At 36.2% G+C, this 12,368-nt stretch overlaps 1 protein-coding gene across 3 annotated transcripts in view; it reads left to right on the top strand.

Annotated features, from left to right (window-relative positions):
* The window catches only part of KLHL13 (kelch like family member 13), a 138,712-nt gene that overhangs the window by 61,919 nt on the left and 64,425 nt on the right, over positions 1 to 12,368 (top strand). The window contains exon 1 of one of the 3 annotated variants that reach the window (XM_008156822.3): positions 1,149 to 1,246. The exons of the other annotated variants lie outside the window; for them this stretch is intronic. Within the exon in view, the coding sequence (XP_008155044.2) occupies positions 1,149 to 1,246 (98 nt within the window). Of the gene's footprint in view, positions 1 to 1,148; positions 1,247 to 12,368 lie in introns of those variants that run through there. 3 annotated transcript variants of the gene reach the window in all.

Genomic DNA, 12,368 nt, shown 5'->3' with positions numbered 1-12,368 from the left:
TTAAGCCCTAGAGGTAACGGAACTGGCTGCTGAGCTTTGGAATGGTCCCTGCTGGACACCTGCTTGGCCAGCAGCATTGGTCTCTCCTCTAGGCAATTTGTGAGCTGTTTTGGGGGCGGGGGAGGAGAGAGGGGGGTGAACCGGAGGGGAAAGGGGGGGAGAAGAAGGGGAGGGCAGCATTGAATTAGATTGTTGATAGCGTCCCTCTGAGGACTGCTATTAAGAGCACGCTACTCTGTACTTCTCTGCTGCAGAAGACAGAGTGATTTTCGTGTTACCACAGCATGTTATAAATGTATGAGATTTTGCTCATCCCGGCTTGGAAATAAGAATAGGGAAAGGAGAGCAACTTGAATCAGAAGCTACTAGAAGAATGTGCAGAGTTCTGCAGCAGTTTATATTTGTTCTTACATTTTGCCTTCTTCTAACTGGAAAACAGAGAGACTGGCATTTTTTAAATGGGCTTTTCCCATAATGGCATTCTTGTATTGTGTGGCCAGAGCTTGCACAGGAGGAAAGCAGGCTGCTGAATTTAGTCACTGATCTCTATTAGCTGTGGCCTAAGGCTATGCTGAGGTTTATATCCCATTTGTATTGTTGCAGCTCAAAAGAAGAATGTTCAGAGGATGACAAGTGTATTCTGAGTAGGTATGTTGTTTCATTTTCATATGAAACCCATCTATTTTTTTCCTGTTACTATTGGTCAGAAATCAGGTTAAGAGGTGCAGAATATAGTACAGTGCTGCAGTATCCTGGTTAAGGTAGAACAATGGCAATGCAAGCTTAAAACAATACAATAAAAAGCAAAACCCTAGCTGCTTTTATTAAATAAAGCTGCATTGTGCCGTATGCACAGTGCAGTCTTAAAAAAAATATACTGCAGTCAACGCTTTCCTAACGAGGTGGCACTATTGTTGAGTTAGAACGATAGAATCATCATATTGCTTTAGGGGACAGGAGGATTTAAAGGAGGTACCTTGTAGCCCTATTTTACAGATTGGAAGCATCGGTTTAAGGGCACTGGCAGAATCCTTTGCTTGTTCTCCGCGGCAGCCACTGCTGTGTCAGTACAGTGTGGAATGGAAGTCCTAGTTGGTAGTCTGTTATGGAAACGCTGTTTACTGTTATTGTAGTACCGTGGTGACAACATGCCATTGAAATGGAAAACGAGCTCTCCTGCTATCTGGAAATTCCCAGTTCCTGTGCTTAAAACATCCAGGTCAACTCCACTTTCTCCAGCATACATGTAAGTGAGAGAAAATAGGATATTAAAGTGGGATTTCATTCATGAATCAACCTTGTGGCAAAAGGGGGTAAAAATCACAAACAGCAACATCCAAAAATGCACAAGATTAAAAACTGAAAGCTTGCTTATATTTAAAGATATTGGCATGCCCACATTTTACCTTTGTTTTGTTTCCTTAGGAGTTTTTTCTTTATTTTTATTTAAAGTGCCTAATAGTAATTTAATTACTAATATGAAAGTCTAGCGATATACCTAAGGAATTGCACAGGTATAAACTTCAACCTTTTACACTGTTTTTTTATTTATTTAATTTTTGTATATCTGAAGTATTTAAGATGACTTCTTTTGTGCAGCGGCACAAAAAGCTGCTGATGCTTGCTCTTGTGTTGTGTGAAATATGGAAATGCTTTATATAATTTTTTAATGAATTTGAAACATTCAGAGTTAACACATTGATAATAAAATAAATATTTTAATCAAGACTTTTATATTTGAGCTGTGTCTGATTAGTAATCAGTTTAATATATTTTCCCAGTTTTATAATTATGGTTCTGAAGTGTAAGTTTGAATTTGTACAAATTACAATTGTACAAATAGTTATTTATACATGTGAAGTTGAAAAGTACATTATTCAAATGCCTATTTTAGAAATTTATTTTAAATAAATGTACACTGAAGTATATTGGGAATTCTTTCTAGAATTTTTGGAAATATTTTTTTAAACTCACAGTATTGCTTTCAAAACAAAATCCAGGAAATGTAATAAAATATTCTTTTAAAGTATTGTCTGTGATTTTTTTTTTGGTGGAATAAGGAGTGAAATCTGGACCTTTTAAAAAAATAAATATTAGTACTGAGAAAAGCTTTTGAGCATAAGTCTGTCTTAACTGTCAGTGTTCCCTTTAAAATATTTTTCAGTAGGAGAGATGTGGAAAATTCTTCCTGCTTTAGGTTAATTGTGTGTTTAGAAATCTGGTGAGTTGCCATTTTATTACTTGGTTGTTTTTTTTTATGAGGTTCAGATACGCAGTGGCATCTATCTAGTTCTTTGAAATGCTTTCAGCTGCTAAGGAAATAAGTGTGCTTGTGCTCTCAGTCCCAAAGAGGTGATTCCCTGGAAAGCGCAGGAAAACGAGGACATTTTAGTTAAATCCCATCATCATTCCATTTTTCGACTTAAAATATCTCTTTTTATAGCTACTTCAGGTGATTTTATCTGTTTGGGAGTTAAACTCTTTTTCCTATAAAGTTAAATTTCAAGTTATATTTGTAAAATAAGAAAAAATGATCAGTTATATTTGTTTCGCAAAAACTGTAGTTATCAAAAGCACAAAATAATGGAGGTGACAAGTTAATGGAGTCCCTTCAAAATTTTTGAGAAAATGTGATATGCCTGTTGACTTTATGAAACTTAGCTGGTGAGAAATGACTAAAGATTTACCAAAAGGAAGTTTATCATCGAAACAAAACAAAACACCCTCCCCAAACTAAAAATCAGTAGGTTACAATTAATAATGTTTAATTATTCTAGTATCTATACAATATTTTACTGTCCAAAAGATCCAAAGTGCAGCTCCAATTGCAGCTGGTTTAAAAATATTTATATTTGATTAATTCATAATAGCCACAGACTCAGATACAACCCAATACATCATCTTTAATGAATGACTTTCTTCCTTTTAAGTATGTACTCACCTCTTTGACCTGATGATATGAATGAATTGATTTAGAGGATAGAAGCTAGAAAATATCACAGACCTTGCATGTTGACATTTATTATTGGTAGTACAAATAGGTACAATGGAAAAATATATTCGAAGAGGTAGCATTAGCCTAGACTATTCTGACATCGTGATGGTCTATATTATTAAATTTGCCTTAACTTATTTTTCTTTATAAATAAATACAGGTTTGAAATATTATGTGAATATACAGAAAGAAAATATGTTCAATATAGTAAAAGACTAGCTTAGGGAGTTTAAAATTAGGTTTTAAAATTTAGAGTTCGTTTACTTACTTGACCAGAAATAAAAATATCATGTTTAACATGTTGTTCTTATCAGTGCTTCTTTATATTCCATGACACTTCTACATACAAAATAATACTTAAGTTTAGTATTATTTTCGCTTTCAAAAATAATAATAGAGAATACTGGGTCAGGTAACATATTTGCCTTCACAATCTTTCTGCTGGCAAAAGGTTAAATGGTTATTTGTGTCTTTTGGGTCTAAAATCTTTGCATTAAAATGGAATAAATTCTGACACTGGTAAGATGTGATGTTTTAGAGTTTACTTGTGAAATTATGTATATAATAGTTAAAATAGTATCTTGAATATAGAATTCTTCACAGTTAATAAAGCATGTTTTTGTAGGTTTACTTATGTACCAGAAGCATTGGTTTGCAATGTTTTATCATTATGTATTATGATTTGTCAAATACATATTATGTGGTTTTCATTGAAGACGGGTAATTTTTCAAGACTAAATTTTCAATATGAAATATTTTTGGTTGTAGTAATTGAGCAAGTATGGAAAAAATATAAAGGCTCTTTGCGGCCTCTTTCTAAACTCAGTGTAGGTGCTACTTAGCTAGAGAGAGCCTTCCATTGATGCTGTGGATAGGGCAGTGCTGCTACACTAGTGAAAGCTAAAATAAGGAATGTTTTACTTACTGCAAACATTGAACAGAAAGGCTATTTTTTCCTTGTGGGTTTAAATTACAGAAGTTTTTCTTTCTGTTTCTTTAGAATTTGAATGACAGTTGAAACTTCTCCATATTTTCAAGACTTATTGATGACTAACAATATTTTTGATAATATTAGGGAAAATAGTTTTTATATAATGCACTTTTCAAATTGTGTTATAATATGATTTGGGAGGAGTGGAGTATTTTAAAGACAATAGATTTAGGAAACTAATCCTTTGTGAGGCCTCTAGATAGATTTATTACAAAATGCTTAGTCTTTATTGGGTAGACTTAGCCTTCCTTCAGCTTCAGTTTTGAAAAGTGGCAGGGTGGTGTGCCATCCATGTAGAATTCTGAAGGGATTGTCTTGATAGAAATCTGAGTGACATGTTGGTGTTACACTCTTTTCAACAGTAGGTTGAAGTTCAATCTTAGCCTGAGGGAAGATCTTCTGGTCAGTGTAAACTGAATTAGTAAAGACTCTGCTCCTGACAGGTGTGAATCATATAAATTAACCTGTCATTTTGCCTAAATTAATAAAGCTTAACAAACACTCCCATCTTAGTGGGTTTCTGGTGTTTTGGTATTGATAGTTTTAAAATAGCAAATGGTTTCTTCTGCCTAATGTTATAGGATTAATGTATTGCTAGATTCGAAGGACACACTGAAATAGACCAGGATTAGCATTAGTGATCCTTTTATCTTTTCTTTATAAGCAGTACATTTTGATAATAGTGGTGTGACAATAGGGAGTAAGATAATAGGTAAGAATTAACCAGTTCAATGTAACAAGGAATTCTAGCAAGACTGACACTGAGAGATGCTTTCCTTAGAATTTTGCCCTTATCAAGGTAAAGGACAATGAATGTAGAATGAGTATTGGTGAATTAGACTTTTTCTCTTCTGGCCAATGCACTTGCATTCATTTAGCTTCCTGTTTACAATGCTTTTGTTTAATATGCAAAATATATTTTATAGTAAATATCAACAGTACAGTATTTTATAACAATTGTTTTCTATAATTTCATCTTTAAAATTCAGTATCTAGATTTCCTGAGAAAAAAGTATGCATACTAGATAAATGTATTTTTGTTTGTGGGTGATTCAAAGGATAGAGCCAATTAAAAATATGCATTTGTGTGGTTTTTTTTGCTTAATCCCTTCACCAGTAAATTTAATTAAAAAACATATGTATTTGCCTAATGTGACATGTTTCTAGCTCCTAAGATTGTCTTTTTTTTTTCTAATTGGGTGAATAAAAGAAAACTTGTGGTTTTAGATACCTTTTTTTAATTTAGCAAAATACTTATTAAATTGATTATCTCATGTTAGAAAAGAATGTACTTAGACATAAACTTTTTTTGTGTCTGCTTAATTTATTTTCACTATATATGGTCATTCAAACAAAATTATGTGGAGCATTAACATAAAGAACACCTAAGAACAATTTAGTGTTAGTCTGTAACTTTTGTGGCATGTTCTCTGGGAATTTCTATTGTCTGAGTTTGCAAAAGGGCTAGCTTTGCCCTTATTAATAGAAAACCATGGAGATAAAGTGACCTTAGAGATCATGTAGAGAATCCAATACCCCCTTTAAAACAAGAGTCCTTCCTGTGACACTTCTGAAATATGGTGACACATCTCCTCCTTGATGACTGGCAGCAACAAAGAGCTTACTACCTCATCAAGGCAGCACCTTTCATTTGTGGACAGCTCTTCCTTGCATTGAGCAAAATCAATTCATATCTTTTATTTCCTGTTCCTAGTGTGCCTTATCAAGCTATATACTAAAAATATCTATTTTTTCCATTACGTACAAGTCTGGAAATCTTCTCTTTAACTCATGTGACATGTTTTCCTGACCTTTCACTCTGCTGGTTGTCCTCACCCAGATATTTTTTTAATGATAATCTTTACAGTATATGAGATACTACATCTGAATGTCATGTTTTTTATATGGTCTGACTAGAAGAAGACACCTCTGTCCTTTTATACAGATGTTCTGCTTGTCTTATAGAGCCTGGGACTGTATTATTTTTTAATCATAGGATTCACACTGGACCATGGTGAATTTAGAGTTTACTAACTTCCTTCCAGAGGTTTACACTTGGATTGCTTGCTCTTCATATTCAGTGTTTATTCTTTTAGCTCCTTCAGATCTTTTAGTCTGAGGAAATGTGGCATGTGGAAGTGAAGTTAAATTTTTGTTTTAAAGTCTATTGTGTATGTCTTTTTAAAAGATCTCATAACCACTTAATCTAACTGAAAAAACGTTGCATACAAGAAACTTGCAGTACAGACAGCTAGTATTTTTGATGCTTTCAGAAATTTCCAAGGATTTTACTTGTTAATAATTTATCTAGATTCATTTTTTATCCTTAAATGAATGTTAGTTCCAACTACCCCTCAAAAACAGTTGCCCCACAGGGGAGAGATATGAAAATGCAAATATTATAACATTATGGGAAGTCTGGCGTTACTAAAAAGTCTAAGGATTCCAGACATTCTCCTTAAAACTCAGAATATTTAGATGAGACCTTAAGTGGATCTAATTTAGGGGGAGGGGAAAGAAAGAAGAAAGAGATAATAAGCAAGTGTTTGTATTAATGACTTTATTACTTGTGGTTAAATAGTCAAGAATTATAAGCATTGTGTGTGATACTTTAAATTGAAATGGCAGTTACAGTGTATTGCTTTATTTTCTTAAGACTGTGAGGAAGAGGTGGTATAAAGGTGAGATTCTTGGGGAATCCTATATAATAAAAGCCTAATATGCAAATTGTCCCCTCAACCGGGAGTTTGACCACTCGCTATGACGTGTGCTGACCACCAGGAGGTGGTGTGGAATATGGCGGGCATTAGCAACGTGATACTGGCAGCGGTGGCAGTGGAGGGGCTGCCGGCCCAATGGGCCCCAACCATGGTGGGATGGTGAAACAGATGAGCAGGCGGTGCTAGACCAAGGCAGGTGCGAGCGGGGGCCTGATTGCCCCACCAATCGCCCCGTAGATGGTGACCAGTGGGCCGTCGGGCCCTGATCACCCGATTTGGGCCAGGCCCTGGGCCGGGATGGGGAACTGGGGGTGGGTGGCAGTGATCAACCTCCTGGGGCACCCAGGCAGGGGCCTTCGACCTCTCTACAGCTACCTGGGAGTGGGGGTGAAGGGGACGGAGGTGCGGTGAGAATGCAGGTTGTCCACTGAGCTTGCTTTCACTCCTGCTACCCTCCCGGAACGCCAGGGCTTGCGCACCAGGGAAACTCTCCCCATCCCCCCACCCCTCCACCCCCCCTCACTGAGATGCCAGGCACCCATGAGGAGCCCAACCTGCACCTGCGTGGCCTCTTTCGGGTGAACCGGGCTGCAGCCACTGGGACCACAGAGGCCGGTTGGGCTCCCCATAGGTTCACGCAGGAGCCTGTCTGCAAGGCTGGCCAGGACAGAGCGTGCTGCCCACCCGGCTTCCATGCAGTGCTGCTGGGCAACCCAGAGGCCCATGCTGTGCCTGGGCCCGTGGTGTCTGGCCACGCTCACTGCATCTCCACGTGTGGATTCAGGCACCATGACTCAGGTGGAGGGGGTCGTGTAGGGGCCTGGGGGCCCTGGTGCTGCCCAGGGCCCATATGTCAGCTGAGACCTGCCCTTCCACTCCAAACACTTATGCTTCAATTGCTGGCCAGGCCTAGGGACTGCACCTGTGCACAATTTTGTGCACCAGGCCTCTAGTTGGTACATAAAGAAGTTAATGAGTACTCCATTTTTGAAAGTGCTTAGTTCTTTTTCAATCACCTTATATAAATGAATTTATAATATTCAAAAGTTATTTACTTTCTGTTATGTACCAGGCTAAATCTTCTGGGTACTAAGGGTATAGTCCTTGCAGTCATTCAGAATGACCATTCTTTGTCTTCCATCCTATCTTTATTCACAAATAATTTAATTGCTTAATTTATTTTATTGTTGTGAAAATTCTTATCCAAGATAATCAAGTTAAATAACATGTTTGTTTACTATACCTTCAGTATTGATAACAAATTTAATGGCAATGAAAACACTACAAAAATGTGTCTGGGCTAGATGAGGAGACAGGAATTAGGGAGAGATACTAGGTTTTAAAGTGCATATTACATAGGATGGAAAATAATGCAATTTATGTTTAAACTTGATAGTAACCTTCTTAAACAAGAAGAATGGAATGCCATACTTTAAATTGGATTAAGTTTAGGTGCTTTATAGTGCACAAAGGTACACATTGTGTACCTGGGCTATAAAATGTAAACTTGGTGAAATGTAAATTATATCATGTTTCCAAGTTTAGTAAAAGATTTCCAATTAGATGACTTCCTACATGTGATGTTCCTACAGATAAATGTTTTTACCCAATTTTGCCACATTTATGGTATGGTAAGACAAGCATGCTCAACTTGATGGAGAGTACTTCTTATGATATGGTTCAATGGAGAAATGAAACAAGTTATCCTTCCATAAGAAAAACATAGTTAAAAACAAACTTTGAGAACTCTAGGAGCTTAAATCTTGAATCTAGCCTATAGAACAGATGTAAATTTCATATGAAATTTATTTATTTGCAATTTAAAAAATTGTCCTGGTTCGCATAGTTAAATATAATATGATTTATTGGGTACTACTATAAAAGTGTTGGGCACTTTTCAAGTTGCCTCCCAAACATTCTATAAGGGTAAGTCTTTTCCCTGCTTTACACACAAGGGCACAGTGTTCAGGGAGCTTAATTAAATTTCTCAATGTTACACTTTAAGTAAGAGATGAAGTAAGAATTCAAACTCAGGTCTGCTTGATTTCAAAGCTCAACTTCTCTAATGCCTTTTGGTTTTTATAGACTTTTGCTACTTTCATGCCATCTATTAATTAGGTAATATCACACTAGGATTATATGAACAAAGAATATGACAGATGAGGAGATATTTTTTAATTGGATGGGGGTATAGAGAGAAGTTAGGTTTATTTGACACTACTGTGAAGTGGTGAAGCTGTAGAAAAATACCGGGGCGATTATCTTTACTTGCTGGTATATCAGAATTAACCTTAGTGTTTCATATTTCTCTTGAAATGTTATTTCAATTTCAGCTTCTAGAGGGTCTGCATCCCTTGGCTTGTGGCTTCCTTCCACCATCTTCAAAGCCAGCAATGGCAGGTTTTTTGTTTTTTTTAACACCGATCTCTTTCTCACTTACTCTGCTTTTGTTTACCATTTTTAAGGACTCATGTGATTAAGTTGAGTCCACCTGGATAATAAGGATAATTTTTCCATATCAATGTCCTTAACTTAATCACATCTACAAGATCCCCTTTGTTCTGTAATCCCATATTCACACGTTCCAGGGATTCAAATGTGGACATCTTCGAGAGGCCATTATTCTGTCTACCATACTATAGTTGAACACAGTTAGGCTTATGCATGCATTGTAAGAAATTATTCCAATTGAGCCAAGTGGTTCTTGTTATTACACTATATACTCTCTGGACCAGTAATTTTATTCTTGAAAATTACAATAGTTTAAATATAACATAGGCAGTTCTCAAACTTTGCAACAATGATTTACTGAAAATATTATAAAAAGTAGAATTATCCACTGACAGAGTTATAATCTGAGGTTGTGTTAAAAGTTACATGAAGACAAGCTCTACTATTAGAACTTTTATTATGCTCCAAGTCCTGTAAAACAAGGACAAATGAATTGCATACAAAGAATTTTCTAGTATGCAGAAACACATAAAATGCAGATGTAAGTTCAAACTAAGATTTAAAAACTTTATTTTTTACTAGTACTTGCCTTCTTAAAAATTCAGGCTGTTTTTGAGATGGTTTGTATGGTCCAAGTCTCCTTTTGAAAGTTAATAAGCATTAGTGACACCTTTTGAATAAAGTCATTAATTTGTTTTATTTTTTTATTGTATTTTAATTGATTCAGAGTGGTAGGGAAAAGGGGAGAGAGCTAGAAACATCAATGGTGAGAGAGAATCATTGATCAGCTGTTTCCTCCACCAGGGATTGATCCTGCAACTGGGCATGTGTCCTGACAGGGAATTGAATTGTGACCTCCTGGTTCATAGGTTGATGCTCAACCACTGAGGCATGCTGGCTTGGCATGAATTAGTTTTCTTAATAAAGTTTTATGTAATAAGCAGAAGTATCCCAAATTTCTCACTGACATTAGAGCTGTCTAAAAAGTGCTACAGTGAGTGTGTAATACAAGTTGGTTGATATTGATTATTTTTTATTTTGTTGGTGAATTGAAGAAAGAAATTTCAAAGATCCCTGCATTTCTTTTCACTTTCTCCAAACATTTTTAGTATATACAAAGGACTGTTCAGAATAAAACAAAGTCCACAGGAAAATAATAGTTAACTAGCAGGTCCTTACATATCTCTGAAAAGTCATACGGATAATACAGGTTGTTGAGAGAGAACCGTTTAAAAATCTTCAAAACCTATTACAGAATCAGTGACATATAATTATCTGGTTGTTGTCTTAATAATGCCTTTCAGTGCTTTGTGCAAGGGAAAAAATACACAAATTTGGGCATTGGTTAACATCTATTGAGTGAAATAGGGACAGTAAAATAACAGGTGAGGACTGTCTATGTCACTCAATTATTGGTCATAAAACCTGACTGTCCAGCAAATTACTGTGGCCTGAAAAATGACATTTCTAAACTTGGAGGTGAGTGGAGGAATGTTCCAAACTCAAAACCAGTTATTTAACTCTGTGAACACTGTTTGCTTCCTATTATGGAATGTGCAAGGGCTTGATTGAGTTTTTTATTTAAAAGGCATGGATTACTTATTTAGAGCACTAAAAATTTGAGAATTAAACATGAGAATGATAAATTGGAGTGGCAAATTCAGTTGAATGTTTGTGAACATCTGTGCTAAAGTAGTGCTTATGTCATCCCTTTGTCCCTTCCCTATCTCCCCCTTCTTCCCTCCTATATTAGTAAAGTTTTCACTGCAGGTGTTTCTAAAAATTCAAAATGACCTTTGTTCTTCATTTACAACTTGTCCTGTAACATCTTCTATTCTCACTTTTTGTTTCTGGTTTCAAAAATATAGTGCTTTTCACTGGTCAATGAGATAAGACCATGACATCTCAAAAAGCATAATTATTTTATCCAGGGTTCTTTAAACCAAGAGCTGGAAGGAACTTTAGAAATTACTCTTTGTCATACCATTGTACCTTGAAAAAGAAATGTGGTATTTATGTCGGATGATTTTTCCTCCATCTGTATATGTTTGTAAGTAATGATTTAATCAATTCCTTTTTATTATTTTTCCCATTCCACTGTATTCCAAATTAATGATTAAGACCAATTTACTGAGTGAGAAGAGATCAACCAAAGAACTTGTATACGTATATGTATATGCATAACCCCTGGACACAGAAAATAGGGTGGTGAAGGCCTGGAGTGGGGATGTGGAGGTGGGTTAGAAGAGGTCAATGGGGGAGTATGGGGGCTTATGTAATACTTTTAACAATAAAGATTTTTTTAAAAGACCAATTTATTAAAAAACCTCAACTAGATTTCTTTTTATACATGTGACTACATTGCAAATTTTCTCTTGTCCTATAGTGAACCACGTTTTTAATGAACTCAGTTTGATCTAACTCTCATTTGGGTGAAACCCCAATATTTGAAATATAATTTTGAAAAGTATATGGATGTTCTTAGTTGTGAATAGATCATCCAATCCCTTAGCATCACCAAATTTAAATGATTTTCATTCATTATGAATACTTTCCTACAAGGATTGTGTGTATGTAATTATTTCTAAATGATTCACAAATAAACGAAGTTTGTGGAACTGCAACCAAAATTTTGATCTTAAGTAGACTCAAGACCTGGCTCATTAGAATATTTTCCATAGACAGATTGCTGAAATACATAGATAGATGCAAAGATGCAATTAGAAACTGCCTTTTTCTCAAATGATGAGATGTACCATTGCATCATCATAAGTTTGGCTTTCTTTTATATAATTACTAGAGGCCTGGTGCACGGATTCATGCACCGGTGGGGTCCCTTGGCCTGGCCTGTGGTGGATTGGGCCAAAACTGGCTCTCCAACATCCTCCGAGGTGTCCTAAATTGTGAGAGGGTGCAGGCCAGTCCAGGGGACCCCACCAATGCATGATTGGGGCCGGGGAGGGACCACAGGAGGGCTCCAGGGCATGTCCAGCCTGTCTCACCCAGTCCTGATCAACTGGACCCCAGCAGCAAGCTAACCTACTGGTCAGAGCATCTTCCCCCTGGTAGTCAGTGCACATCATACCAACTAGTTGAATGGTCAAAAGGTCGGACACTTAGCATATTAGGCTTTTATTTTATAGGATAATTGCAGATTATAATTTTGAATAGTGGATGTTGTTTGATTGCTGATTCAGCCTTGGAAATAGCC

Source organism: Eptesicus fuscus, chromosome 1, assembly GCF_027574615.1.
Source record: "Eptesicus fuscus isolate TK198812 chromosome 1, DD_ASM_mEF_20220401, whole genome shotgun sequence".
Lineage (NCBI taxonomy): Eukaryota > Metazoa > Chordata > Mammalia > Chiroptera > Vespertilionidae > Eptesicus > Eptesicus fuscus.
Note: the sequence above shows the minus strand (reverse complement) of the source record. Positions and strands in the feature narration are given on the sequence as shown.